Raw genomic sequence first — 27,103 nt, forward strand, 5'->3', positions numbered from 1 at the left:
CGGTTTGATTTCTATTTGTACGTGCCGCCGAGCACGTATTCCTTTGCTAATATTTTTATTTTCCGGTTTATTTTATTTTATTTTATTTTATTTTATTTTATTTTATTTTATTTTATTTTATTTTATTTTATTTTATTTTATTTTATTTTATTTATTTATTATTTTTTTTTTTTTTTTTTTCAAAATTGAGAGCTGGCAGGAATACGGTTGCTATTGACATCTTATTTTCCATTACCGAATAGCGCTATCTTTTTTATTGTCAACCCTCGCTCGATTTTACCGATCACTCATTTTACTCGATTTTATTCACATTTTAGGCATGGGATCAAACTACTCGTCTGTTTTGTAGATCAGGATTGCGATATGGCGTTTAAATTTTTCTTCTGAATATACCGTGTTGCTCTGTGTTTATTCCTGGGAAACAAGACAACGTCTATTTGGTTACACGTTTTCGCGTTTTTCTTCTTATTCTGCCTTTTCAGTGTGCGACTGAATCGGCTTGATTTTGACACTTTTTTTTTTCTATAGGCGTCTGTTTGATTATGATTCAACCAGCGATTGGATCTTCGATTACTTATGATTTACAGCCTTGCTCATTGCAACGCTCTACTATACACTCGATGTTGTTCTTTCTGTTGCCAACCTTGTTTTGAACAAATCCGATATTTCATTTTCCAAAAATTGAGGAAAAGCCTTGTCTAATTGAATTCCGCCTCTTGCAAACAGTGTCATATTTCTCTGTTGATATCTGTTGCTGCTCTTTTGGCGCATATAATTCAAATGCAACCAGCACACTTGATTTTTTTTTTTTACTGCCGTTGATTGAGTATGAACACATTGAAATATCAGCGCAAACTACCAGTCGAGGTTGGCATGAAACATCCAATGCTTCCCAAAATCAATGTTAACGCTACAAAAATCGGTGAAGTATTCAATGTCATAAATGCTTCATTTATTCATTGATAGCAAAAAAAGTGGTCTTTGGTTTAAAAAAAAACAAAACATTGGAAACAGCGAGTTTGTTTTCTGTCTCCGAATGGGAAGGAGAGTGATCGATTTACTTGGGAGAAACACCGTTAACAAAGACGGTCAAAACACCCTTCCAGGAGTCCAAATCGTCACCAGAAACACCGCTAGCCTCGAGGCTGTCGATGAGGAGACGGGCAAAGTCCTGTAAAGAAAAGAAAATCAGCACAATTGTCGCATTGGATCTTGTTTGGATTTGCATATCTCAAATCGTAATAGAATGAGAGTTACCTCGAAAGTCTGACGAGGAATGGCACGGGGAGGCTGGTGAGTGTAACGCATGTAGTTGATGTTGCCCAAAAGCTGGAGCTTGTCGTCCATGGCGGCGATGATGGTGTCCAGACGATCGGCGACCAAAGCAACCTGCTTGTTGAATTCACCGTTTTCGGGCAAAGCATCGACGGCGACGCTAGCGAATTTGGCGAAGTGCTTCTGGACGCGGGGGGTCTCCTTGAACAGCCTAGAAAAGCAAAAACGAAGAGTTAGGATTGATGATTGAATGGGCACAACCTATTGGGATTGCGAGGGGATTACTTGATGAAGATGGCTGAGACCATGGCGTTGCGGTTGGCCCTCAAGTTCTCCCAAGTCCTCTGGACATCGCGAACCTGGTGGGGGGTCAACTTGGTCTGAGGATCAGCCAAATCTTCGGGTTTCCTGAATTTTTTGAGAAGGTGTTAGTTTAGCTACTGATAATCTTACGACACGTGTGTAACACGAGGAGAGATCTACTCACTTGAGGTTCTTGGCGATGCCAGCCACCAAAGCGCGCATACCGTTCTTCCAGGCTTGTCTGGCCTCAGCGTTGAAGGCGCTGCCGAGCTCTTCAGCAAGGACTTCCTCTGCGACAGCACCGAATTGCTTTGTGCGGAATAGTTTTTAAATGATGCAGAAATCGAAGCCAATGAGCAATAGTTGTAGAAAACATACCTCGAACATGATGGGAGTAGTTCCACGGGGCTGGTGAGCACCACCGAGAGCGTTCAACTGGGCGGCCAAAAGTTCCTGGCTGTTGAGGGACTGGATGACGACGTTCAAACCGGCCAAGATGGTGTAGGCCTGAGCCAAGAAGTTTCCGTTGGTCATAAGCTCAGCTTGGGGAACGTTGGCGAACGATTTGAACATCTTCTGGTATTCGGGGTGGGCCTTGATGAAACTGGGGAAGGATTTACACAAAATGAGCAAAGAAAATTTGAATAAAAAAGTCTTTGTTGATATTACCGGAAGAGAACTTGGGGAGCAACATCGCCGTCCTTCTTGGCCTGTTCCCAGGTCTTGCGGATGATGCCGCGTTCGTGAGCATTCAGCATGCCAGAGTCGCTCTCATCATCAGCCGAAACAGTAGTAACGGAGGTGGTGACAGTGGTGGTGGTGGTTCCAGGCTATTTTTCAATTTCAATGGGGATGATTTTTATTTGTTTTCAACTTATTTTTTCTCGTTAAGGATAAATTGATTGACTTACAGTTTGCGAGCAAGTGCTGGCCATGGCCACGAAGGCGAAAAGAAGAGCGATCTTGAGAGACTGCATGCTGCTAATTTTCTTCTGAAAATATCAGACGGTTACTGATGCTTTCCGATTCACACGGCGATCCTTTTATACGGATCGAGGTCCATCAAGTTCCTATTGCATTTCCTCGTACACGTTGCCCATTTTTCTGGTGTACGTGACTTGTGATTTGCACTGGGATGATTTGATATTTTCATTTCCCGAAATCTTCATTTCTTTTTCTTTGCATGCCAACTATATTCACTCTAGTTGGTTTTCTTTTTTTTTTTTTTATTTGATTTTTGATCAACCCATACGGAAAGTTGATCGGGGCCTTATCTTGGGTGACCGTAGCAGTCGTTGGGTCGGTCAAGTGATTCACGCCATCGCTTTATTTGCCGTTAAGTAAAAGGATGTCTAAATTGACTGTAGGATATAACCTTTTGAACTGTTGATCATTGGGGACGTAATGCGGCATTTACTCTTTATATCAATCTGTGACCGTGCTGCCCTTTTGGTATACGTGCCATCTGTCACGTAGCTCTTTTGACACGCTGGTCACTGCCTAAGGTTTACGTTTTTTCTTAAGCGTTACCGTTACGTTTTTTAAGTTACGTGGTGGCACTTACGACCTTGTCCGCGTTGAGTTTTAGCATCGGCTAAAACGGATTGAATTTGAAATTCATTTGATGTGCAATTCCCACTTTAAAATGAATTATGAATATCGTTCTGGCATTAGCAAATTTAATGCAGTCAATTATTCAGAAATCATTTTGATTTGATACTTTGTTTGAAAACATGTCGTTTTGCGTGTTCAAAACGAATTCGTGATATTTTTGACGCGTTCCTACCACTTGTTGAAAATGGCTTGCCCAATTGGGTTTAGCGATTGCGTTAGCCACCATTAACAAACTCATTTGGCTAGTCCAGCAGATCTCCGAATAGTCGACTTTCGTTGTGATTCCCAATATTCTAGCAATCCGCCAATTATTGATGCAACTAAACGTTTTCCGATAGTTTAGTGCGATTTTTGTGCGTAACGAACGAAATTGATTTTGCCAGGCATTTTTACACGAATTTGGTCGCATTTAACGAAACATTTTCACTTTCGCCACTGACTATGAATCACACGCGTTACACTAAGAAAAAAAATTCAGTAGAAAAATTGATCGATTAACGTGCGTTCGCATTGTCGGATTGCTTTCTGAAACCAAACCAGATAGTCACTGCAAGGATTCGCCTCCTATTTATAGGAATTGTTTGAAACGCCGTGCACGTAGGCAACATTTGTGTTGTTACATGACTTTTTGGCTGGAAATGGCCCCCCCCAAAAAAAAATATGTAAACGAGGTTCGGACCTGTTGTCATGGGTTATGGATCATGGGCCATTCTTTTGAGTCTTCCTATCGCGATGTTAGAGGTCAGTAAACGACCATAAATTCAAATGGAGCAACTTTTTCTTGTATATTGCCTAATGAAACAGCTTAAACGAAAACGTTCCCTCACGTTTTTCTTTTTCAGTTTATGTTAAATTTGAGGATGAATCGGCATTTTGATGTTTAGTTATCGAAGAACGAAAAAAAGCTTTCTTATATTCTAGGAAATTTTGGCTTGTTCCAATTAACAAAAAATTTGTCATAGTATTAGAAATGTTTGGCTTGCCATTTTAGCATCTCTCTCTGCAAAAGACGTTTTGCGGTTATCAAATAGAGACAGTATTCTTTTTCGAACTGGTTCCGAATTTTTTTTTTTTTTTTTTTTTTTTTTTAGAAGGGCCTATATTTAGTGTCAACATAGCCTATCAAAATCGATTGAAATGATGCTGGTTTCAATCTGATTTTTCATTTGATTTCATTCGTTTGAATTGCAACGAAACAAGTCGAAATGATGTTCAATTGGTTACGGTTTTATTTCAACTTTAACCAAAAATGAGCCAAATAGTCATCATAGGAAAATCACGAAATTGCGATTACATCACCGGTGGCTTACTGCCTAGGTGAAACCCCATCAACGAAAATGTTGAGGACGCCTTTCCACGAGTCCATATCGTCAGCGGTGACTCCCTTGGAGCTCAGGACGTCAAGAAGGAGACGGGCGAAGTCCTGTAAAACATTGAAACAATTAATCATCGTTCCCCTATTCTTTTTTCTTAACATTAGCAAATTAAACCACAATGGCGCAGTAAATTGTCTTCTTTTCTTACCTCGAAACGTTCACGGGGGATGGCACGAGGAGGTTGATGAGTGTAACGCATGTAGTTAATGTTACCCAACAGCTGCAGTTTATCGTTCATGGCGGAAATGATAGTGTCGAGACGGTCAGCGACCAAAGCAACTTGTTTGTTGTATTCACCGTTCTCGGGCAAGGCGTCGATGGCAACGCTAGCGAACTTGGGGAAGTGCTTCTGGGCACGGGGAGTCTCCTTGAAGAGCCTGAATAGGAAATAAAATGTCATCGTTAGTTTAAGGCCTAATTTGAATATTTAAACGAGGCGCATATTTATACTTGATGAAGATGGCGGAAACCATGGCGTTGCGGTCGCCCCTGATGTTCTCCCAGCTGGTTTGAACATCGCGAATCTGGTGGGGAGTCAATTTGGTCTGGGGATCAGCCAAATCTTCGGCTTTCCTTTTTTGGGGGGGTTGGGCAATTTAAACAAATTAATTTTTTTTTTTTTTTTCGGGTAGTGTAATTGTAATTAAAATTAAGAGAGGGCAATGCCTTACTTGAGGTTCTTGGTGATGCCAGTAACCAAAGCGCGCATACCGTTCTTCCAGGCTTGTCTGGCCTCAGCATTGAAGGCGCTGCCGAGCTCTTCAGCAAGGACTTCCTCAGCGACGGCACCGAATTGCTTTTGTGCGGAATAGTTGTTAAATGATGCAGAAATCGAAGCCAATGAGCAATAGCTGTAGGAAACATACCTCGAACATAATGGGGGTAGCTCCACGGGGTTGATGGGCACCTCCGAGAGCGTTGATTTGGTTGGCAATGAGTTCCTGGCTGGACAGGGACTGGATGACGACGTTCAAACCGGCCAAGATGGTGTAGGCCTGAGCCAAAAAGTTGCCGTTGCCCATCAGTTCAGCTTGGGGAACATCAGCGAAGGACGTGAACTTCTGTTGGTATTCGGGGTGGGCCTTGATGAAACTGGGGAAGGATGTGCGCAAAATGAGCAAAGGACATTTGGAAAAAAGGAAATGTTTGTTGACATTACCTAAAGAGAATCCTGGGGGCAACATCACCGTCCTTCTTGGCCTGGTCCCAGGTCTTGCGGATGATGCCACGCTCGTTGGCGGTCAACAGGCCGACTTCACCATCATCATCGGCGGTGACGGTAGTGACGGTGGTGGTCACAGTGGTGGTGGTTGTTCCGGGCTGTAAATATTATGTACAACATTTGACATTTTGTTTTCCAAGCGTTTACAACTAGTATAATTCATGTCAGGCATAAATGAAGGTTTGGAACATATACTTACAGTTTGAGAACAAGCGCTGGCGAAAGCCACGACGCCGAAGACCAAGGCAATATTGAACAACTGCATGCTGCTAGTTTTTCTCTGACAATATCAGATCTTAAACTGATGCTTTTACAATAATTCACATTGCCTTTTTATACTTATTCCCCTGTTCGCCCCCCTCCCAATTTCAATACCATGTGGTATGCGGGGAAGGAGTGTTTTGCGTCAGACTGCTAAATGTTTTGCTCCTCGAGCTACTACAGTGTCCTATTCAAGTTACGAACTCGATAACTTGCAAAAAAAAATTTTTTCTATTATCTATTCTAAATATCAAAATATACTCCTTGCCACGTGCGTTCTTTGCTCGTGTACCCATCTACCCAGCGGAAAGCTGATCAGGTCTTATCGAACGCAGATACCATCGTTGCAAGCTCATGCTTCCTTGTTGTGCAATTGCTCTGTAGACGGTGATGCTTTTCCTTAACGATTTACTCCTCCTCCTCCCCCTTATCCCGATCCCCCACAACTGACAGCATTACACCAATCAGAATGAGCTGGTCCCTTTGCTGGTTGCCACGTTCCTCTAGAATTCACAATTTAGGGGGGGGGGAAACAATTTCATTTTGGAACCCAAACATGCTTCACATGCCTACCGTGTTTGTTTATTCTTATCGTGCCGTGTAGAAATGCGGCTAGTGCAGTTACAGACTTCACTACCCGATTTGTGAGAAAACCGTGACGGAAGTCGATTTGCTTTTTGCTTTTCATTTATTATCATACGCGTAATAAGATAGGTTCCAATGTCACATTGTCGTTCCCTTTTGACAACCAAATTATCATAATTTTTTTTTTTTCGGTAAAGCTCAAACTTGGTGATTTGATAATAACGTTTATTATGTCTTTCTGCGAATCGTATCATAGTCAGCTATATTTTATTACAGTGGCATTTCGTCAAGCCAATAGGAACTTTTTAAGTTAGTTTTCTGAGCTCGGCTTTAGGCTTCGCATGAAAAAAAAAGTGAACTGCTGAGCAGCTAAAACAATCACGAGCTTCAAATTAAAGTCTGTGAGACAACGAGAGCGCGTCCAACCAGTTAAATATTCAAAAGCGTAAACAACGAAATGGGGCAGGAGGAGTAACGCGCCCAGCACTTGCGTTCCGTTCCAGCGAGATACGCACGAGTGTATTGGTCTTCGACCGGCTTCTCTATCAGTTCCAGTTCGGACAGCAACGAAGCATCGCGTCTAAAACGATTGGCGTTGCCATGGCCCGCTAGAAATCGCCTCATCATCTCGGGAAATCGCAGCAGACGTGGCCTAGTGTAATTGCGAAATATTTTTACTATTCACGTCGTAAACGAAACTAAACAATTGATTGAAATCGTACGAGAAAACGAGATGAATTAATTTGCCCAGCATTCCGTAGTGCCCTAATGGGGCTTCGGCCAACTCGCAAATGGCTCGTTGCAAACAAAGTTCTCCGTCGAATCCAAACCTTAATTGAAATAGTAAGCGCGATCGTTACATACTGAAAAATGAAAGAACAATCGATTAGCAAAGATTTAAAATTGGCCTACTTTTTGAACAGAGTTTCGATGTGCTGGTAGATTGTTCTCCTTTGTTCGTTTGCCCTTTGCTCTTCAAGAAATTCGTAATCGATGACCTTAGTAGTTGTTTCCCCATCGCTCAGATCACTTTCGAGCCGCTCCAAATTACCATAGAGATTATTGAGCTGCGCGTGTGTTGGCAAAACGAAGCGGAAGGGTAGACTCATGGTGAACGACGTGAACGTATTGTTAAGTGGGTTTATGCCCACTGACATATCGAAAGATATTTTGCAGCTCGTGTTGGCCGGCAACGACAGAGCGGTCCGTCTGGAACTACGTCTTCCAACTGGAGACTCCTCTTCAGGCTCTCCTGTATTGAGGGTCACTGGCTCTTCGTTGGCAGTCGTTTCGACGTTGTTAAAGACGAAGATGAGGCTTCCTGTCACTAGCAATAGCCAGATGCGGATCATTTTCAATTTTTAAGAATTATTGGAGAGACTTATTGCTGTGATGGCAGTGCTTAATCAACTGGCTTCATTTTCTCTGCTTACCTGTTTTCTTATATTTATTATTGGATTGGCTTGTTTATTTTTGATGAAGCATAAGTTGCGTGCAGGTTTCAGCTAAAGGTGGATTTGTTGATGCGTCTTCCCATGACTTTTTTTCTGAATTTAACAATCAAAGCATTTCCTGTTTATCCTTTACTGTACAGAATAATATGTCTTTTCAAACTGATCTTGCTTTTCATACGGCCTGAGAACACTCGCGCTCTTTAAAAGAAAAAAAAAAGGATGCAACATTATCTACGTAGGTTGCAATAACATAACTGTTTGGCATGGGAACGTGCGACGAGCTAAGTTGTTGTACCGGAAACCAGATAACTGTAGCCAAGGGAATAAAGTGGGAGCCAGCGTTTTGACGTAGAAACGTGATATTATCCTATATCGAGATCATATACTGCTTACTAGCACCAGAAAGTTCAGAAAACTGAAACGCAAGCAAACTTGTGCAGAATCCAAATAAATCAAGTGAATGCATAGATGTGCGTAACCGTAAACTCAGCCGCACCAAACCTGTATATACTGGTCTGCCCATTTCCAAGAAGCGAACGCTCAGCTGTAACCCAACTGGGTACATAGGTCGTGAAATACGAGACGCTGTCATAGTAGAAATTTTAACAACAGTGAAGAAAAACGTAGTTACAGTCAAAGCCCGGAGAATGTTGGGAACGATTAATGGCGATGGGATTGTGGCTTTATGTGATCGAATATGTGAATAATCAGAAGCCTTGGTCTGTTACCTCTAGTACCTTGACTATTACATTTGGCTATGAATATAAATAATTAAAAATACATATACTGTATGTATCGGCTTTAAAAACGGGATGTTTATTAATCGATTCATCTTCAACTCAAATAATAACCAACAAATATAGAGGCATCGAAATAGGAACTTTAGGTAAGGATTCAAACTATAGACAGGAGTTATCAGTAGTCTAGTAGTTTAAAAATGGATATGGGACAAGCAGAGAAATGAATTGAACATCCACTTGTTTTTCTTCCTTTCAGGTAGGCGTCGGTGTAGTCGTCTTCAATCGATTGCCCCAAATAATGAAATTCAACTGGCAGTGAGGTGACGTTGATTGGACTTATATTGAATTGCGGCTGGACTTCCCTCGTAGTCGACGGCCTGGTGATGGAGAATCAAAAGTAAGTATTTATATTTTAGTAAAGAGAAATTGAGAATTCAATTCTTACTTACAGAAACAAAAGCTCAAAAATTTTGCCAAACAGGCCGTGGCTGCCTAATGGCGCTTCAGCCAGCTCGCAAATGGCTCGCTTCACGCAGACTTGGCCGTTGAGTCCAAAGCTATTTCGAGATATCAAACGATTTTAGAATTGATTTAACCAATAATTTATAAAACGTCAGACGTAACAAAAACGAATCACTTTTGAAAGAAACTTTCTGCATATTGATAAATCTGTCTTCGATCGTGGTTAGCTCTCTGATCGTCCACGAATTCGTGGCTCAGCTCGTTCGAAGTGTCGGTATCGTTGTCGTCCTTTGGTGCTTCGGGTAAAAAGCCCAAACTAACGTAAAGCTCATTCAACGTGCTGGCGGTCGGTAGATCGAACGTAAGTGGCAGGTCGAACCATAGGTAAGTCAGGGTTGTGTTGATTAACGGAACGACTGGAATAATCAAATCCATCGTGACCGTGAGAGAACTACCGGTGGGCAGAGATAGGGCCGAACGGCGAACTTTGCTACGTATTTTTGCGGAATCTACCCGAATCGTAAGGACAGCCACAAATAGTGACATCGTAAAAAATGGATGTAATTTCATCGCGAAAGGTTTTTGGAGATTCCTAACTATACCTCATTGACTTGTGGATCACAACTATGGCGCGATCAGAACGTCGGCATTACTTAAATAGATAAAATTCTCATGTTAGCTGTTGTGTCCTTTTTCGTGACAGCCATTGAAGAGTTCCCAGGCGTTCTTTCTAATGTCGTGGTATTTACCGTTGGAATACATATGTTCTCATCCTCTCAGGTTATGAACAGTGGGAATGGGATTTCCGGCTGTAGAAAGAATGACAAACGATCAATGGGGATTGACAGAATGGAACAAACTTCATTTGAACGTGATTCACATATATTTTTTGGACGAAAGAAATAGATTGTATAGCGGTAGTTTTAAAGTTATTTCTTGCATTTTTAGTTTGTGCCAGGAATTCTCAAAAACTAAATGCTGAAAAGCAGATGTTTGATGCTAAACTTGTCGTTATTCCGCTTTTAATTTAAAAGTTGCTTCCATTTTTTTCTAAATCTTTTTCAATTTCCCTAGGAGCTGTCGTGAGAGCAGCTATTCAAATTAGGGACACTATATAAAGAAAAATTACGGAAAATCAGAAGAAAATAATTGGGAATTGAAAGGCTTAAAAAGGTGTCCAGCTTTCATACCGAAAGAATTACTCTCCTAGTTCGGTTGAAGAATGCGGAATGAATGCTGTTTACTAATACCAGGGTTTGCAGCTTAGATTAACCGGTAAAATCGTCTGTCAGATGTAGAAGCCCTTGCTGTCAGTTATCTCGTACTGTACATAAGTAAAAATATAAATTAGCAAAACGCTTAACAATACATTTCTCATTAACTCTGTTTCCACGAAATGACTATCTTTTAATCCAGCATTTGGCCATCAGATCATCATATATTGAACACAATTTTAACAATGTTCTAAGCTGTTAAAATCAAAAGTGAGCGTTTTTATGACAATTTTTAAAAGTTAATTCATCAACATTTGGGTTTTTTGTTTTAAATAGGAAGGAACTTCGTCGTCTGGACTACATTTTGAAAATTTACAAGGTTACTTGGTACTAAGGTAACCATGGATGATTGTAAAGAATTCACAAAAGAAAAGCATGCGAAATACTTTTTAAGATGTCTGAATGCATTGCCTTCTTCACTTGTATCTTTGGATTCCATAAGGTATACCAAATTGTTTCAGAACTAACTTCAACAACAGTAATCTTAAACCTTTCCTCTCCCACCTCACTGCCAAATGTTTTTCTTTAGGCTGTCAATATCATTCTTTGCCATATCTGGTCTTGATGTGTTGGGACGACTAGATTTGCTAGATAAGCACAGAGAGGAATACATCAACTGGATATACCTTTTCCAAATATTACCAAATCATGAAGATGAAAGCCTGGAACGCTGTGGCTTTCGTGGATCACTGGCTGCCACATTAGCCCTTGAAAGTCAAAGCTCTAGTCATGTTGGCAGAAGTGGAAACATAGGAACAATTTCCTCGCATCCCCTAGATACTTCACATATAACAATGACATACGCAGCAATCAATACCCTTCTTATTCTTGGTGATGATTTGGGACGGTTACAAAGAAAAGGAATTTTGGCTGGTGTTAAAGCGCTTCAGCTAGAAAATGGGAGGTAAGGGACAGCGTCGGCTATTTTTACCTGGAAAATAACGTTGTTTTACTTTCCTAGTTTTGCAGCCACACTTGAAGGCAGTGAAAGTGACGTTCGTTTCGTCTACTGTGCTTGTTCCATTTGCTACATATTGCAGGACTGGACAGCTATTAACATTGAAACAACCACCAATTATATCGTCAATTCAATAGTAAATGGTGTTTAGGTTCAGTTAAATTAATTTGTCTTTGATATATTATGTTTCTTTCAGAGCTATGACGGAGCAATCGGGCAAGACAAAAATCAAGAAGGACATGCTGGCCTTACATTCTGTGGAATTGCTGCCCTCAGTTTAATGGGAACTTTGGATTCCGCCTTAAGTTTAAAGCAGGTTGAATCCTTGTATAAATGATTTTGGTAATGGTATATTCTAATAGTCCAAATTGCAATTACAAATTCAGAAAGCAAAACTAGTTCGCTGGCTAGTTTCCCGTCAACAAAGTGGATTTCAAGGCCGACCGAATAAGCTTCCAGTTGATACCTGTTATTCATTCTGGATACCGGCGACTCTGAAAGTAAATAGAACTCGTTTATTGCAATTTTTCTCGTACCTGAGCACTCGTCATTGTTCAGATTCTTGGAGCCCATCAATTTATCGATCGCAGAAAGAATCGCCAATTTGTGTTGGATACACAGTGCAACATCGTAGGAGGACTATCAAAATGGATTGATCACTCGAGCGATCCTCTTCACTCATATCTGGGTACTTACTACTACTACTTACTATCGTTCAAATTACGAACGATAACGTTTATCCTTAAAGGTCTTGCCGGGCTAAGCGTTTGTGAAGAAACAGATTTAGTGGAAATGATCCATCCGGCATTGAATGTGACGATGAGGGCTTTCGATCACTGGAAGAAATTAACCAGTGAGGTTTCTCTGAATTAAACAAAGATATCTGGCTATGCACAATTTAACGAAACAGATTTTACATCTCATGTTAATTATACGCCGTCATGTATTCACGATCCCAACCGAGCTCAAAAAACGTACTTTAAAATCCATATTTTGCCTGTGTCTGTCGTTTGGTGGATTTGTTTTGCGCCCATTGGTTCTTGAGGTCCACCTCACGGGCTTTGGCTTGAGCAGCTAAGTAAGTGATTTGATGTTTCTTCTTCTGTAACTTGTTGTATGCAATATCTGGTCCTCTAGTGTTCGACTTTTCTTCGGAGATTGCTTTCAGGTAAGACATGTTAGGGTCGTACGTCAAACGCTCGCCTTTAATTTCAATGATCTGTGCGTCATCGGGTAGCTTACGTTTAACACCAGAGGAGCCCTGAAGTGCTTGTAACTAAACAAACAGACCAATGTAGATTGTGCATCGTAATTTAATTGGATAAGTACTTACTGCAACATTATCCAGTTCCAGTCCAGGCTCTTCTCTTTGTTGGTACAGGGAGGCTGAATCTAGCATTGCTGCCATATTATACTGCTGGTTAGTGGGCATGATGGGATATACTATTTCATCCTGTTGAGTTGTAGTAGTGATCGTTTGGAAGGCTGCCCCAACATCCATGGGTTCAACTTGCACTTTTAGTGTTGGCTCATCCATTGTGAAAAAGCTATCAGATATATCTTCATCATCAGAATCTTTCTTCAATGTCTGTTGCCTTGCCACAGATTGGGGAATTAAAGGTAGACTTTTCTTTATGGGATCTTTGCTAACTGGTTTACTAACAGTAAAGGCAGGCTCATGGGGTGAATTTTTTGGAGGAGGCAATTTTGAAAATAGCTTTGACTGTCCTGCAACAGATATATTGTCAACTGCTCGTGCTTTCTTCTTATCTGTGTTGTCGTCCAGCTAGAAATGAAAAAGGAATGTTAATATTTCATTAAAGATTGAAGTTCTTGTAGAAATCAAATGTTACATCAACTAATGAGGGAATACCAATCATAATTTTTCCATTTATCCTATGGCTTATGCTTGTCAATAGATCAAACTTTGTTAAATTCGTCTTTTCTCTGTTTGCAAGCTCTGCCAATTTAAGTTCCTTTTCTGAAGGTTTAGGTAATTCGTTGTCTTCGCGGAGGCTCTCAGTTAAAAGGTTCTGTTTGGTAATTGCAGTTGATTGGTTCATTCCATCATCAGATTCACTGTCACTTTCATCGTATGCAACAAGATTTGACGCCATTCTCTTATTGTTTGAAGAATATTAAAATAGAATTGCAGTATTGATATAACTTTCAAGCTCCGATGTGTAGCTAGAGATGGCTTTCAAGGGTCGGCTGCTTTTTGACAGACACATAGTAAACTAAAGGCCACCTGGTGTCGACTGTTTCAGGTGGCTTTACACTTTAGGAAAAGCCCAACTTTCTTTAGTCGGGCTTAAAATTTTTTTTTTGAAAAAACTGACACTCATCAGAATTGGTTGAATGTCACTTAGTATACTCAAAATTGAATACTGATTCCGGGAAAACTGCTGTTTTTTTTAATTATGTTAATCGTTTTTGAAATACACCGAATATTTTTTTTTAATTTTCTCGTAATGACCTATGCGTCCACAAGAGGCGCCTTAAACCGTGGCTCATCGGGCAGTTTTTTTTTTTAGGCATATTTCTAGATTGGCTTAACGCGTGCAGTTTGCTGTCTACCTTCCTCGGTAGATTTTACTTCTTGACCTCGCGGCTTTTTCGATTTTTGGTATTTAATTTACTCGTTTTCCATTCATTCTGATCTACATTTTTTCTGTCCAGAGTCACAAGGTAAGTGTATTTTTGTATTCCTAGTGTGATTACTTTAATATGGTTTTGTTTAACAGTGTGGAGAAGGACACTTTGCCAGAGTGTCTTCAAGCTGGTGGGGGCGGTGGCAGTGGTCCGTTGACGTCACAAAGTAAGATGAAAATATCGAAAAATGTTGTCCACAGGAGGCTGCAGCGGCGGGGGAAGTGGTACCTGCAATGAGGTAAACAAAAAACATTACAACAACATTTTTTGTGCTCATTTTTAACGAAGAAGAGGGCAATGCCTTAAGGAGGATGCATTGGTGGCAGCAGGTGTTACAATGTAAATATCAATTGTCTTCCCAAAAATATTTTATGTTCCAGTCTTCATTGTTTTACCCCTAGTGTCGTGAAGCTGGCCATACCTCAAAAGGCTGCCCCAAATCTATTTAGTGGATTGACGAAAGATGGAAAGCTGTGTGAGAAATCTGTTCCGCAAGCTGTGACATGCGATGAAAAGGAACTGTTTAAGGGCATCGTCTGTGGGGAATGTTTTAAAAATTTTGATAAAGTCGTCCTCCAGGTAAGCCATTTCCCGAATTTTATGATTTAAAAATATCTATTGGGTTTGCTTTAGGTTACAGGAAAAGATGTACCTCAATACATAACATCATTCGAAGAAGCCGGCCTGCGACAACTACTACTTCAAAATATGAAGGATTCTGGCTACATAAAACCAACACCTGTTCAGAAAGTTTCAGTTGCAGTTGTTCTTGCCAAAAGAGATTTAATTGCTTGTGCTGTCATGGGCTCCGGCAAAACGGTAATCCAATTAATTAACGCTGTGTAATTTTGAAACCTTGGTGCCCTTGTACCGACTTGATTCGAATGGGTCGGTATGAACTGGGTAAGTTGAAGTAAAAGTAATTTTGAGTTTGCACGCCGGTGATTGCGACTACTAAAAGCTCTAATTGCATCTAAGATACTCAACAAACCCTTCGTGGTATTCGTTGATTAAGTCATCTAAAATATTAAATTTTTTCATGTAGGCGGGGTACTTGGTACCGGTTATGAACATATTGTTAGAACAAGGTGTTGCTGGTGAGTCTCATGCCATGGGGCAAATGCCAGAACTTGTAACTGTCGCACCCACTCGTGAATTGGCCATTCAAATTCACCGCGAGGCGTGTAAATTCTCCTACAATTCGGTTTTAAAGTCTGTGATTATATATGGAGGAACTGTCACGAGCCATCAGCGGTCAAATCTTCAACTAGGTTCAGTGTTCTTGTCACGACCGCGGAGCGACTCAAGGATTTTCTCGACCGTGGAGTATTTGTCTTCTCGGGGGTCAGGTTTTAAATTTTGGACGAAGCTGATCGAATGCTTGATATGGATTTCGGCCCCAATGTTGAAAAAATTGTCAACCATCCAAGGATGCACCCGAAAGTATGTTCTCGATGGCTTTTGAGTATGAGATTTGACTAATGTAATTCTATTTGTTTCTCTGTAGGGAATCCGTCGTGTTTGTATGTGTTCGACTACATTCCCAGATGAAATAGAAGCGCTGGCTGCGACGTACATGGAAGACTACATATTCGTCACAACAGGCATTGTCGGTGGCACCCATCCGGATGTTGAACAGCTGTTTTTTTTTCAGTGCTCGGAAAGAGATAAGAGAGCTAAGCTGATCGAAGTTTTACAAGATCTCGGTGATGCCAAGACTATCGTTTGTGTCGGCAGCAAAAAGACGGCGGATTTCGTCGCTGCATTTTTCTTCAATACCAACTTACAAGTAAGAATTAAACCTGTTGTAATCGACAGACGATTGCACCGATCCTTATTGAATATACAGAAAATTTAGATTACATGCCTAGTATGAAAGAGATCAAGTATGTTACCAAAATTGGCTATCTCAATTCGCAACTTCCGAACTCATCCTCAGTCTGTCATTCTGATGCAGGGGGTCCTGAAAGAAGTTGGAACGTTTTGACCCGTCTCAGCCAATAAGTCTGTCTTTTTTTTTGTGCCTGGAAACCCATGATTACAACTAATTCAAATGCCATTTATTGTGTTATTTGCATAGGTATTAGAAAATGGTAGTCGCTTAATGATTAGTTTCTTGGCTGCCCGTCAACTTACCATCCAAGCAAGCACTGTTTGTCAAACCATTAGCCGAATACAATTAATACCAGTAGTTCACCAAAACAAGAGGTAAAGATGGATTGCACCGATCCTTATTGAATAAATATTGATAGGCAAACATTTAAAAATTGATTCATGTTTCGTTTTCTTTAAATAGGTTAAGAATCATACTGAATCAAAGAGGTATCTAGTCGAACCAAATTTCATAATGATAACGGTTGGAAGCCCGAAGGAATTTTTGAAAAATGCCTCCTGCCCATTACCTTCAGTCGTTGCTGCTGCCTGAAAACAAAGTATTAAAATTTATATAAATTGAAGTGCATATCTGGGCTCCCTTCTTTTCTGTGGCCCCGTTTCCCTTAAATTTTTAATAAGCCCGTAGGGGGTCATGCCCCTACTGTGATCAGCAGTAAACGGTTGTGAGTGCGCTGTCCGGAAAGGGGACGTGGGGGTCCCCATGGTTCGATGATATCATTGGAGGGCTGTGGGGCTACCCAAAAATCCGAATTAACGGTTAATCGCTCACGTAAAAGCTTGTCCGCGACCTTCGCTCTTCTTCCGGCTTCTCTTAGCCACGCACCGGGTAATCTCCCCGGTGAGTCAACTGAGGTAGTGTCTCCCCCTACCTTGGTTGACAGCAACTTTGAAATCGGCTATTTTGCCCTTTCAAAGTTGCAAGTCTTTAAATTCTGCCGAATTTTGTCAATATAATTTCTTAAAAAAAAAAAAATTACAAATTTTGTCTTCTTTATTTTCGTGCTGTTGCTCTGTTTACTAATGTGAACATTTCCTTTTTTATGTCGCAATGTCATTTTATGGACATATACGTTATATTTTTGCTGTTCCCATTTATGGGAGGATATGTTGTTAGACGACTTCATTGTTTATGGAACGATGCACTTTAATCTCACTTCATGGAGATTCTACACCTTTTAGTGCATTAATGACATTGAATTGTATACATGCATTGTATATCTAATTTGACATTTGGAGTTATATATATTTATTTAATTTCATTTTGACTGTTTAGGGAATTGAACCCTTGATTTCTGGCGTGCAACGCCAATGCTCAACCATAGAGCCATGAGTCTCGTCAAATAGGTAACTATTTTTCCATGTCTTTTAAAGGAAACCTATTTGCACTTGTAATAATATTGTTGTGCGTCCCAACTCAATTTAATATTTCCGTCTCGGAATGTCACCTATAAATATAATAGAGTAATTCATTTTTTGGATAAAGAAATATTGTCTACAGTGGGAACCATAACTCAATCTTCTGGCACAGAGGATCCAAACGTGACTCGAACTCTTGACTTTCGATTACCGTAGTCAGACGCTCTACCTCAGAGCTATTAGTAATTAGTATTACTTAATTTCTCGTAGCGTGCTAGTAAGCTACAGCGTAACGTAAAATAAGAAAAAATCGGTCTTATTTTTAAACCTTACTGTACATCACATGGCCGTGCATGATAAGGTTATAATAATAGTATGGGGTATATCTTCATGCTATGATCTATACTTACCAGGTATACCTTCCCATTAGCGTGATACATAATGCTAGTAGTCTCTGTTAACGAAGTAGTGTCATTAGTAATCAATCAAACAACAATAAAATAAAAAAACAAGCATGAAAGAAGCCACTACACCATTTCGTATATGATCATAATGCTTAAAATGTTTGGCATATTAATGTTCATTTTTTAGTTTTTGCGAAATTGAAAAAAAAAATACAGGAAGTGACCAGAAGTAGACTATATCTCCAGAAATACTGGGCCCACAACAAAACGAATTTGATTTTCGTGATCCTCGTGAAATTTAAGGTGTGTCTGACCTATTTTGACCTGTTTTTGGCGAAAAGTCCAATTTCGCCAAAATCGCGATTTTTCCTGAACTATAGTTCAGGGAAATTTGCGATTTTTGACGATTTTCGGGTATTTTTTACTGACACATGGATTCGACCCCAAATTTCACGAGGATTACGAAAATGTGGTTTTTTTTCATTTAGACCAACAGATAGTGAGTTATTAAGCAATTTCAAACCGGAAGTTATACCGAAAATTAAAATTTTTAAAATTAAAAAAATGAACTATGTTTTCCTTTACAAGGTACACAAGATCTGCATGGTTTCAGTCGTAAACTATAGTAAATTAACATAACATGGCCTTTCAAAGTTCGTAAAGTTCAGTTTTCAGGTACGACCTGTGTACCACTTCAAAGCACTACTACACACATAATAATCGAAGCAAATGTTTTAAAACCATCCCCTTAATTTGATAGCCATCAGAATTAAGGCCATAGTGGAACAGATACGGTTCTTACCAGAAAAAAGTAAACAGGAGATCCAATTCTTGTGGAATATTGATGGCAAATAGCACATCTTGTTAGAATTTCTTGAAGGTTTATTCCAATGAAAAAATCTTCTGTTACAGACTGTGAATATTTTGTTGCATTGAGAAATGAATGCTACCACGCTTGTAACAATGGCTTTATCCAGAATGATACAACATGAGACCTGGTTTTCCAAAAGTACGTTAATATTACCTTGTTCTATGCCCACCAGCTTACATTTTGTGTTGGTAACGAAGCAGCGTAAAATTTGCACATCAATAATAGGGGTGGAGGTAAAAACAACAAGCTATTCCGACGAAGTAAACTCAAATACACGCTTTCAACGTAACAACAAAGTAAACAATGAGAATCAAATGTCAAAAAATAGTTTTGATTTCAGCCGCTAGAGGCTGGTGAACTTGCAGCACCGTCCGCTGGAAATTATGTTGCATATTTTCAAGACATCTAGTGGAGAAATGACTGATTCCGATCCATTGTCATTGCCACCACGTCAGCTGTTCTTTCACGCTATTCTATCAGCTGTTCTACTTCGCGTGGCATGGGGCTGAGGATGGAAGCTGAAATGAATGCCTCCTTGAAATTTCACTGTTGATTTCATCGTGCTTAGACCTGGATTTCGTGAATTGAATCTATGCTTAAAGGTAAAGTAAGTTCATAATGGTATTATGGCAATAATTGGTATCAAAAAGCATTGTGTAAAACATTTCAAATTATTCAAAGGAGCAGCATTGATTGGCTTAGCCACCACGTTTTTGATCTCGGCTAGTCGAATACACCCATTTGGGACCAAGGGTGCTACACGAAGAAGACAGTCCTTTGCAATCGATGTCACAGCCTGGATGTCTTAAATCAAGAGTATATCAGGTAGTGTTAATTGATGGTACTATTTATTTTAATCGTTTTAGCTTTGTTACTGTTCTTTTAGGTCCTAGGGATTTACCAGGATGCTGTAGTGGTCGCAGAATCACTTTGGGAAAGAAAGAAATATCATTATTATTCGGTGTTACTGAAATAAAAGACATCCAGTACCATTGTTGTGTTGTTGAATCCTTCTCCCACACGCAAGAAACAAAAAAAAGTTCCAGAAGAACCTTGTACATGTTCCCTGCTGTTTCGAGTCTGTCACATTGTGATGATCTTTTTGGGGTTCTCTTTAAGAGATAAAGGAAATGTCTTTGTTTGACTGTGAAAAGGGATGTTCACTAAACATTGTCAACATCTTGAGATTCAGTTATACTGGTACGTGGTAAGTGTTAACTATTAAAACTAACTTTATAAAGTAAAATGAAATACACGAGAAAAATACATAAATTTGAAATGATTTTTATTGTCCCACCTCCACCCTTCAATTCCACCACTATTTTACTTACATATATAAATACAAATACATACATGAATAAAAATACACACATAAATACAAACACATACACTTAACTAAATTAACCGGTTGGCTGCCACGCCATGCAACCCGTAGGTTGCTTTAACTACATTCGCTACAAGTCGAGTCGGAAGGATCCCCGACCAAGGTGGGGCTTGTCCGAAGACAAGCCCGGGCTGGCACGGTGAAAGAGTCCATTCTGGGAATGCACACCCCAGGATATCTCTCACCGTGCCGACAAAGAGAAGTCCCTAATGGTGCATTGCCTAGCGCCTAATGGCATAAAGCCATTAGGCGTAATGGCGACTGTTCCCCCCATGGCCATGAGGAGAACAGCGCCCAAGTCCCTACATCTACAAAAAAAAATGGGACCAAACGGCGTGGCAGCCAACGGGTTAACTTATATACTAGACACATTATACACTACAAAATAAAATAATACCACGGAGATCGATACACGATGAACTCCCTCCTTCGACGTGGGATGTTTGCTGAGCCGCGCCCTTTTGTAGCCGACTTCTCGTGAATGGTGAAGGGGATGGCGAAGGCAAAGACGAAGATGGCGATAGCGAAGATGGCGATAGCGAAGATGGCGATAGCGAAGATGGCGATGGCGAAGACGGCGATGGCGAAGACGGCGATGGCGAAGACGGCGATGGCGAAGACGGCGATGGCGAAGACGGCGATGGCGAAGACGGCGATGGCGAAGACGGCGATGGCGAAGACGGCGATGGCGAAGACGGCGATGGCGAAGACGGCGATGGCGATGGCGAAGACGGCGATGGCGATGGCGAAGACGGCGATGGCGATGGCGAAGACGGCGATGGCGATGGCGAAGACGGCGATGGCGATGGCGAAGACGGCGATGGCGATGGCGAAGACGGCGATGGCAATGGCGATGGCGAAGACGGCGATGGCGCAGGCAAAGGCAAAGACGGCGTTAAGAAGGTGACAAGCCGATGATGGAGCTAAAGACGACCAAAAAGGCGAAGAGGCGATGGCGAATACGGCGATGAGACGTCTATCAGGACTTTCTTTTTATTAACCCTACGTGAATGTAACAGATGTAAAGAAATAAGATAGCAGAACAACATGAGAATTTAATAAAAGAGATCAAAGTATGATTATAGTTCGTTCGCCGGGATTTAAAAAAATATTAGAAGTTGAAAACCAAAAACTAGCTTGAGTTGCCAGGATTCCTGGGACTATAATATGAAACTGCTGGAGGCAGCGAACATTACTTCTGTAGCGTAGTCTTTCATTCAAAAGAAAGCTTTCGCTAAATGGTTATCAAACATTCCATACTTTAGTCTTCCTTCAACATGAGCTTGTCACAAACAGTTGTCATAAAGCTTTGTTAGTTGAACGTAGATTCAAGAAGTTCCAACAAACAGATATTTAGTACAACAGAAGTCACGATATTGAATCCAAACTTGAAAAAGGTTAATAAAAAAAAAGCAGATGTGTTAAGTATTGATAGCTCAGTTAGTGTGCTTGAACTTGAAACAGTTCAGCCAATCCTTTTAATTCTACTCACAATTCTATCTAAGGATTCACTGCCAAAAAATACTCAAGCATAAATTTGCCAATAATATTCTCGCTATGCTTTGAAAAAGAACTTAGAGACATTTTACCTAGAAAAAGTAGAAGATTGCATTTTCCAAAGCACTAGCTGAGCATTGACTTGCTTGCTATCTACTTTCAACTTATCATTGCAAGTTTAAATAAGAGGCTTTCATATTCCTAATTCTAACAAAAAGCAAAATATTAACGCCTGGATAAAAATAATGATCATAAGTTACTTACTCGTTGATGTAAATGCACAAAACAGGGAAAAAACTCAGAAAAACGACAGAGCAAAAATGAACGCATGTTTACATGGCTAATGGCGGACATGACAGACGACGGTAGTGTTCAAGCTTTGGGGTTCTGATGCGAAGCAACCAACCTAATTTTCATAAGGTAAGCATTCTCGAATTTTATATACACTTGTAGTATTTGATTTGATTTTTAATTTAGGGTTCCCTAGTGTTTATATGCAAATTTTCCGGAAGTGTGTCGGCAGTAACGAAGAACTACTGAACTACGAAGCACACAACGAAACGAATCAGAGATTTATAACAACCATAAACTTGTGACAAAGAATTATTCTAATTAGGAAAATAAAAAGAAAAAAGAAATTGGACTTTGGCCAAATATGCAAAGTTTTTGGTAGTTTCTCCTAGCAAATGAATCTACTCCAAATTGTGTGAGAAACCCGTAAATCTGTAAATATTATGCGTCACAACTCGATGGTTCATGGATCATTTCCAGACAAGTTTCCCAAACTGCGTGAGTCGACATCATCTGAGCTGTCGTGGATATCCGGGCTTCCAAGTATCCAAACAAAGTAAGTATATGGTAGGAAACAAATCTTTTGAGAACAGTTGCAAATAGTTAAATGTCCAGTCTAACGCCTGGATGCTTCCATTTTTGTATAGTTTGAAAAGAATATTCCGTTTCCTTGAATCCGTTTCTTTCCCTACATTTGACACGCCAAACCGATGAACTGTCGGGAAGTTCTTAGAGCTTTTTGAGGATAAATTTGCATTGATATTTGATTCAAGTTTTTTTTTCTCTTTTTAATCAACAAAGGCGGCAATGAAACAGTTCAGAAATAACAGCTTTTTCATTACCATTTTCTCAAATAAATATATAGAGGTACAAAGGGCAAGGAAGTATTGAAAGATTCTTTCCTTTTTGGCAGTCTTTACCTTTCATTCAGAACTATTGTTGGCTTCACTATTGTTCAGCTGAGACGTAGCAACTGGTTGTGTGGAAGAAGATATAGCTGCTGGCGACGAGCGAACGGCCTGTTGCCACTGACTAGCTAAATTCGACATTTGTTGGCGACACTCACGCACCTCACTCCGTGAAAAACGGTGTGTAAAAATCGGGAACAGATACTGTAAATCGAAACGAATGAAACCACTGAGCGCTTGCTGCTGCTGGATCAACGTGACATCCATTTCTTCTTCTGTCATCTCAGAAAGTACATCCGACTCCAGAGGCTGATCCAGCTTCAGTGTCTTGCTTAACGTTGCGTTTACTGGAGCACCACTTTTTCTAAGTCTGTTACGTGTTGGACTTTTACCTATTCAAACACAAGTAGTTTTATCAATGAAAAAGAAGAAAAAAAAACTAATACACAGATGAATTACTTTTAAGGCATTTCAGTAGCGGCATCGTAGATCCTCCGAGCACCAAAATCGTAAAGAGAACAATCACGAGTGTGGTAGTGACTATAACACGTCTTGTCTCCATTTCGAATTCAAGATGAAGCGACAGCGCGTAGGCGATGGCACCTCGCAGGCCACTGAACCACATGATGAACATCTAACTGGTCCGCCGACCAAAGGCAATGCCCAAGGATCATGAAAAATAGTTAGCAACAGCAACCAAGATCGAGAACGAGTACGCACCATCTTTTTAGTTATTTTATGTTGGCGGAAGCGGTTGACCAGAGCGGAGAGTGGAAATATATTCACCAAGCGTCCTGTTTATATCAAGGAATCATATTAGTAATCCACGTGCTTGCTTTAATTCAATATACAATCAAGGATCTAGATTGATTACTTACCTAATAAACATAGAACAATGCTCCATATGACAAGTGCGGGTTCAAACCGATGAGGAAAGCTAAAAATACCAAGTCCTAAGTAGGCGAATACTGACGTTTCTATTGAAAACAAAAGAATTAGTTTTCATTAGGAAATCAAAAGACGAAACAGATTAACTAACCTGCAATGAATGCGATCGTCCGCATGGTCTGCTTCATTGTAATTTGGGTTATCGGTGACAGATTATAGTGTGTGTAGTGCGACATGACAATTCCGCAAAAGAGGATGGCCATGATGCCCGACAAATGGATACCTTCAGCCAGCGCATACGGTAGGTAGGTGAACACCATCATCATGCTGAATTCTAGGGAAGGATTACGTCGCAATTCGACATACTTCAACAAGTTCATTGTGGTTAAAGAAAGATGCGACAAAAATTAAGAAAATATTCTAAACTAATTGCTGAAAAGGATATCAAAGCGCTGGTTAGTGCGAAGACCACTCCGATGGCGGCCGAGGCGAAGAACATAAGGCAGAATCGGCCAACACCGTGCAATACTAGCTGACCACCGGACATGTCATTCATTTCAGGTGAATCAATTTCGAGGATAGTTGTTGTCAACACGATGGCAACAGCATCATTAAGAATGCTCTCTCCAAATACGAGCATATTCAACACCGGATCAACATCCAGCGCTTGAAATATAGCTAAAGTAGCAACAGGATCAACTGCACTTATCAACGATCCAAATGCGAAGCTCTCGATAAAACTCAGTTTGTAAGCAATGTCTGCCTAAAATTAATATATTAACTATAAAATTTATCAATAATGTTAATATTTTTCTTCCCTATTACCAGTCCTAAAACATAGACTCCACTTCCGACAACCACGGCTGAGATCAGAGTCCCGAATACGGCAAAAACTGTAATGGACCCAATATTTTGGAAAAAATTGCCCTGTAATTGTATTTAAAAAATCAATCCAGTCACAATATTAATAAAAACTGATGTTATACCTTGTGCAAGTTGTAGCCTGATTCAAAGATGATGGGTGGCAAAAGAACAAGAAAAAAAATGGTAGGTGAAAAAGCTGCTTCTTTAGCCCAATCAGCAACATGCTGATAAGACATAAGCTTTAAGAATAGCCCAACCAAGGCACCTGATAAATAATAGTCAATATGATTACGTGGATTTTACTGGAAAAAAATGATGTGAAGTATTTTACCAATAAAAATGAATGCTACACTTTCAGGCACATAGTGAAAGTGAAATTTGAGCATGACATGGACCAAGAGAATGCATATTCCTAGAAGGACTAAAACTAAAAAGATGGAAAGCGAGTTATGGTGCTCTTCTTCAGCTGATCCTTTGCCTGGTAGGGCAGGATCAAGCTCATTCCGAGATGGGTGACGACTGAAGAAACTGCAAAATTACAGTTGAAAAAAGAAAGCTTTACAGTTTAAGTTATAGTACAACATGTAAAAAAAACAGAAACTAACGTGTCATTATTAGCTACGGGGAATGCTGACGCGTTGGATGAATTTTGTTTCTCATCTTTCACCGTCTTTAAATATGTCACGTTCACATCTTTTTGACGGCCTTCACCGTTGATATCCGCAGTCTCAATAATATTGAGATTCTGTGTCAATAGTACAAGCAAGCCCAGAATGCGAACGGATCGCCGGTTCATCTTGCTCGGAATTGAACAGAACACTACCTTTAGTATCATACACCATCACGAATTCGTGTTTTCCCTTCCAAGCAGACGGCTCAAGTACCCAAACCAACGCCATCTGTACAGAGTAAGGAAGACTAGAAAATATTTCTAGGGTAGTTTTTAGTTAAAGATGACGTCATAAATTTTATTCACAAGTACACAATATACAATAACGTCACGGGTTTTTTGAAAAAAAAATCGACGGTAAAGATGCTTGGTGTTTTCATGTCTGTTGTGTGGCGGGGACATGGGATGAGGGGAGCGAGAAGGTGACACTGGGATCGTGAAAAAAAACAAACAATTGCCGATATTCCTTTCTTTTCTCACGAAAAAAAAGGAGCATTGGATGGGGGATTACACAATCGAAATGGACGTAAAAATACTTGTTTTCATTTTATCTTTTTTTTCTTTTTTTTGACATCGCAGGGCGTCACGTATCTCTTAACTCTCTCTCTCTTTCTGTCTACTGAAGATTCTGGTGGATAAACAGATTCAATTGATCGCATGCCTGGAAAAAGTAGAATGTACATCAAGTACAAAATTTTAACATGTTAGCTTTTCAAGTTAGCGGCCAAAAACAAAAAAAAAACGGAGATTCAACTCAAACTTCAAAATTGGGAAAAAAAAAAAAAAACAATGGCCAGATTTAGTTCGAAAAATAAAAATTAATATCAAATTAGTTTAGCTGCGATTTTTTCTTTTAAATCTAACAAAGAATTTAGTCCGAGGTTTTTAATGTTTTAGCTTCTAAAAATTCTTGTGCAAGCGGATGACGACAACCGTTTGGGATTGCGAAAGAGAGAGAGAAATTTGACACGATCCATCGCCCAATTTCAACTTTCATGGTGGGAAGGGGATCATCAATACGACTTTTAAGAATAACATAAAAGTATAACCAACAGAAGAAAAAACATTTCATTCCTTTTCTTGGCAACGTAAGTCATTGCTAAAACAATAATTTTCAAAATAAGTTTGGTGTCCTCGAATAATAAAAAGATTTTTTTTTAAAGACATATACATGTATAGTATATACATATATAAGTGACGAGGGGGAGGGAAAGGTCAAATGTCTCCATTCTTTTTTTTTCTTTGTTTTTAAAGAAAAGAAGAAATAGAAGAAGGAAAAAAAATATAAAAAAAAATTTTGGCAGGTGAATGGCAAATGAGGCGAACACAAACAAACGAAAAAATTACAATCGCCTCACTTTTGCTTTTTTTTGGATCGTGAGGAGATGACTTTGTCGTCGCACAGTCCCGTCGTGACACGCACACACGCACGCCCACACACAGACAAATAATAATAATAATTAAGAACCAAAATTTGATTTTTCCTTTTTTTTTTTTTTTTTTTTTTCTTTCTTTCTTTTTTTTTCTTTTTTAAATGGAGCACACGGATGAGAGAAGGGGGCGGTAGGGTGTACGAACAAACACTGGCCTCGTTTGACACACGATACGTTTCTTTTTCAATGATTTTTGAAAGCTTTTTTCCTCTTCAGGTAAAACTCATTCTGAGTTTTTCAAGTAAAAATTACCTTCTTTTTTTTTTTTTTCAAATCGAACCCGATCGCCCCCCGCGCGCATCTGGTGGGAGTCGCAAAAATGGAGGATGGAAAATGAAAGGTGACAATTTTTTTTGTTTGTTTTTGTTGTTGAGGGTATTTTCTTTCTTCATTTTGTTGTGGTTGCTGAACACATATTCAACCTAAAAAATACATGTACGAAATTTGTGTTATCTTTAAAAACTA

General features: G+C 39.9%; 9 protein-coding genes and 2 long non-coding RNA genes across 11 annotated transcripts in view; 4 read left to right on the top strand and 7 right to left on the bottom strand.

Moving 5' to 3' along the window:
- LOC130688365 (uncharacterized) overlaps positions 1-843 on the bottom strand; it is a 2,647-nt gene extending 1,804 nt beyond the window's left edge. Inside the window, exon 1 of the mRNA XM_057511339.2 lies at positions 837-843. The gene's annotated coding sequence lies outside the window, so the exon portion shown is untranslated. The remainder of the gene's footprint in view (positions 1-836) is intronic.
- Positions 1-9,597, top strand: part of LOC132088255 (uncharacterized) — a 26,999-nt gene extending 17,402 nt beyond the window's left edge. The window contains exons 2-3 of the long non-coding RNA XR_009421656.1: positions 9,087-9,227; positions 9,282-9,597. This is a non-coding gene — a long non-coding RNA (uncharacterized LOC132088255). The remainder of the gene's footprint in view (positions 1-9,086; positions 9,228-9,281) is intronic.
- LOC130688364 (uncharacterized) lies at positions 1,032-2,652 on the bottom strand. Its single transcript, XM_057511338.2, has 7 exons — positions 2,490-2,652; positions 2,248-2,408; positions 1,957-2,182; positions 1,763-1,887; positions 1,561-1,683; positions 1,258-1,486; positions 1,032-1,171 (listed from the first exon to the last, which is right to left on the bottom strand). Exons 1-7 carry the CDS (start codon positions 2,553-2,555, stop codon positions 1,058-1,060), a joined length of 1,044 nt encoding a protein of 347 aa, XP_057367321.1. The 5' UTR covers positions 2,556-2,652; the 3' UTR covers positions 1,032-1,057.
- LOC130688360 (uncharacterized) lies at positions 4,404-6,151 on the bottom strand. The gene is made up of 7 exons (XM_057511334.2): positions 5,990-6,151; positions 5,728-5,888; positions 5,435-5,660; positions 5,240-5,364; positions 5,019-5,141; positions 4,717-4,945; positions 4,404-4,615 (listed from the first exon to the last, which is right to left on the bottom strand). The coding sequence occupies exons 1-7, from the start codon at positions 6,053-6,055 to the stop codon at positions 4,499-4,501; spliced, it is 1,047 nt and encodes a 348-aa protein (XP_057367317.1). The 5' UTR covers positions 6,056-6,151; the 3' UTR covers positions 4,404-4,498.
- LOC130688499 (uncharacterized) lies at positions 6,988-8,099 on the bottom strand. The gene is made up of 3 exons (XM_057511481.2): positions 7,549-8,099; positions 7,359-7,466; positions 6,988-7,288 (listed from the first exon to the last, which is right to left on the bottom strand). Exons 1-3 carry the CDS (start codon positions 7,986-7,988, stop codon positions 7,066-7,068), a joined length of 771 nt encoding a protein of 256 aa, XP_057367464.1. The 5' UTR covers positions 7,989-8,099; the 3' UTR covers positions 6,988-7,065.
- Positions 8,896-9,902, bottom strand: LOC130688377 (uncharacterized). Its single transcript, XM_057511354.2, has 3 exons — positions 9,468-9,902; positions 9,280-9,387; positions 8,896-9,207 (listed from the first exon to the last, which is right to left on the bottom strand). Exons 1-3 carry the CDS (start codon positions 9,860-9,862, stop codon positions 9,006-9,008), a joined length of 705 nt encoding a protein of 234 aa, XP_057367337.1. The 5' UTR covers positions 9,863-9,902; the 3' UTR covers positions 8,896-9,005.
- A 706-nt stretch (positions 9,903-10,608) lies between these two features.
- LOC130688359 (geranylgeranyl transferase type-1 subunit beta-like) lies at positions 10,609-12,513 on the top strand. Its single transcript, XM_057511333.2, has 8 exons — positions 10,609-10,776; positions 10,843-11,008; positions 11,096-11,470; positions 11,528-11,660; positions 11,721-11,840; positions 11,911-12,024; positions 12,083-12,212; positions 12,273-12,513. The coding sequence occupies exons 2-8, from the start codon at positions 10,908-10,910 to the stop codon at positions 12,395-12,397; spliced, it is 1,098 nt and encodes a 365-aa protein (XP_057367316.1). The 5' UTR covers positions 10,609-10,776; positions 10,843-10,907; the 3' UTR covers positions 12,398-12,513.
- On the bottom strand, positions 12,450-13,711 carry LOC130688367 (proline-rich protein PRCC-like). The gene is made up of 3 exons (XM_057511343.2): positions 13,378-13,711; positions 12,858-13,310; positions 12,450-12,800 (listed from the first exon to the last, which is right to left on the bottom strand). Exons 1-3 carry the CDS (start codon positions 13,639-13,641, stop codon positions 12,504-12,506), a joined length of 1,014 nt encoding a protein of 337 aa, XP_057367326.1. The 5' UTR covers positions 13,642-13,711; the 3' UTR covers positions 12,450-12,503.
- Positions 13,712-14,409: 698 nt separating this feature from the next.
- LOC130688497 (probable ATP-dependent RNA helicase DDX4) lies at positions 14,410-16,391 on the top strand. The gene is made up of 6 exons (XM_059496861.1): positions 14,410-14,414; positions 14,557-14,755; positions 14,810-14,995; positions 15,222-15,619; positions 15,684-16,180; positions 16,257-16,391. Exons 1-5 carry the CDS (start codon positions 14,410-14,412, stop codon positions 15,730-15,732), a joined length of 837 nt encoding a protein of 278 aa, XP_059352844.1. The 3' UTR covers positions 15,733-16,180; positions 16,257-16,391.
- Positions 16,392-19,181: 2,790 nt separating this feature from the next.
- Positions 19,182-19,985, top strand: LOC130688383 (uncharacterized). Its single transcript, XR_009000435.2, has 3 exons — positions 19,182-19,305; positions 19,385-19,528; positions 19,590-19,985. It is a non-coding gene; the product is annotated as an uncharacterized LOC130688383 (long non-coding RNA).
- Positions 19,986-22,723: 2,738 nt separating this feature from the next.
- LOC130688355 (sodium/hydrogen exchanger 8-like) lies at positions 22,724-25,423 on the bottom strand. Its single transcript, XM_057511327.2, has 10 exons — positions 25,141-25,423; positions 24,867-25,063; positions 24,658-24,800; positions 24,497-24,598; positions 24,117-24,434; positions 23,823-24,045; positions 23,662-23,760; positions 23,504-23,577; positions 23,243-23,417; positions 22,724-23,175 (listed from the first exon to the last, which is right to left on the bottom strand). The coding sequence occupies exons 1-10, from the start codon at positions 25,368-25,370 to the stop codon at positions 22,799-22,801; spliced, it is 1,938 nt and encodes a 645-aa protein (XP_057367310.1). The 5' UTR covers positions 25,371-25,423; the 3' UTR covers positions 22,724-22,798.
- Positions 25,424-27,103: the final 1,680 nt, after the last annotated feature.

This window comes from Daphnia carinata, chromosome 9, assembly GCF_022539665.2.
Source record: "Daphnia carinata strain CSIRO-1 chromosome 9, CSIRO_AGI_Dcar_HiC_V3, whole genome shotgun sequence".
In the NCBI taxonomy this organism is placed as follows: Eukaryota; Metazoa; Arthropoda; class Branchiopoda; order Diplostraca; family Daphniidae; genus Daphnia; species Daphnia carinata.

Coding starts and splice junctions, on each gene's coding strand:
- LOC130688367 (XM_057511343.2), bottom strand. CDS start 13,641: ATGGCGTCAAATCTTGTTGCATACGATGAAAGTGACAGTGAATCTGAT. Junction 13,311..13,377: donor GTATTCCCTCATTAGTTGAT/GTAACATTTGAT, acceptor TTTCATTTCTAG/CTGGACGACAACACAGATAA. Junction 12,801..12,857: donor TGGAACTGGATAATGTTGCA/GTAAGTACTTAT, acceptor CTGTTTGTTTAG/TTACAAGCACTTCAGGGCTC.
- LOC130688377 (XM_057511354.2), bottom strand. CDS start 9,862: ATGAAATTACATCCATTTTTTACGATGTCACTATTTGTGGCTGTCCTT. Junction 9,388..9,467: donor GCAGAAAGTTTCTTTCAAAA/GTGATTCGTTTT, acceptor ATCTCGAAATAG/CTTTGGACTCAACGGCCAAG. Junction 9,208..9,279: donor ATTTTTGAGCTTTTGTTTCT/GTAAGTAAGAAT, acceptor CTCCATCACCAG/GCCGTCGACTACGAGGGAAG.
- LOC130688499 (XM_057511481.2), bottom strand. CDS start 7,988: ATGATCCGCATCTGGCTATTGCTAGTGACAGGAAGCCTCATCTTCGTC. Junction 7,467..7,548: donor ATCGAAACTCTGTTCAAAAA/GTAGGCCAATTT, acceptor ATTTCAATTAAG/GTTTGGATTCGACGGAGAAC. Junction 7,289..7,358: donor TTAATTCATCTCGTTTTCTC/GTACGATTTCAA, acceptor CAATTACACTAG/GCCACGTCTGCTGCGATTTC.
- LOC130688355 (XM_057511327.2), bottom strand. CDS start 25,370: ATGATACTAAAGGTAGTGTTCTGTTCAATTCCGAGCAAGATGAACCGG. Junction 24,046..24,116: donor TCGCACTAACCAGCGCTTTG/ATATCCTTTTCA, acceptor ACCACAATGAAC/TTGTTGAAGTATGTCGAATT. Junction 23,418..23,503: donor ATAAAATAACTAAAAAGATG/GTGCGTACTCGT, acceptor CGGACCAGTTAG/ATGTTCATCATGTGGTTCAG.
- LOC130688359 (XM_057511333.2), top strand. CDS start 10,908: ATGGATGATTGTAAAGAATTCACAAAAGAAAAGCATGCGAAATACTTT. Junction 11,471..11,527: donor CTTCAGCTAGAAAATGGGAG/GTAAGGGACAGC, acceptor TTACTTTCCTAG/TTTTGCAGCCACACTTGAAG. Junction 11,841..11,910: donor CCGCCTTAAGTTTAAAGCAG/GTTGAATCCTTG, acceptor TTACAAATTCAG/AAAGCAAAACTAGTTCGCTG.
- LOC130688364 (XM_057511338.2), bottom strand. CDS start 2,555: ATGCAGTCTCTCAAGATCGCTCTTCTTTTCGCCTTCGTGGCCATGGCC. Junction 2,409..2,489: donor CCAGCACTTGCTCGCAAACT/GTAAGTCAATCA, acceptor ATTGAAAAATAG/CCTGGAACCACCACCACCAC. Junction 1,684..1,762: donor GGCATCGCCAAGAACCTCAA/GTGAGTAGATCT, acceptor CAAAAAATTCAG/GAAACCCGAAGATTTGGCTG.
- LOC130688360 (XM_057511334.2), bottom strand. CDS start 6,055: ATGCAGTTGTTCAATATTGCCTTGGTCTTCGGCGTCGTGGCTTTCGCC. Junction 4,946..5,018: donor GTTTCCGCCATCTTCATCAA/GTATAAATATGC, acceptor TTTCCTATTCAG/GCTCTTCAAGGAGACTCCCC. Junction 4,616..4,716: donor TCCCCCGTGAACGTTTCGAG/GTAAGAAAAGAA, acceptor AATGTTTTACAG/GACTTCGCCCGTCTCCTTCT.
- LOC130688497 (XM_059496861.1), top strand. Junction 14,756..14,809: donor TTGATAAAGTCGTCCTCCAG/GTAAGCCATTTC, acceptor GGTTTGCTTTAG/GTTACAGGAAAAGATGTACC. Junction 14,996..15,221: donor TCATGGGCTCCGGCAAAACG/GTAATCCAATTA, acceptor TTTTTCATGTAG/GCGGGGTACTTGGTACCGGT.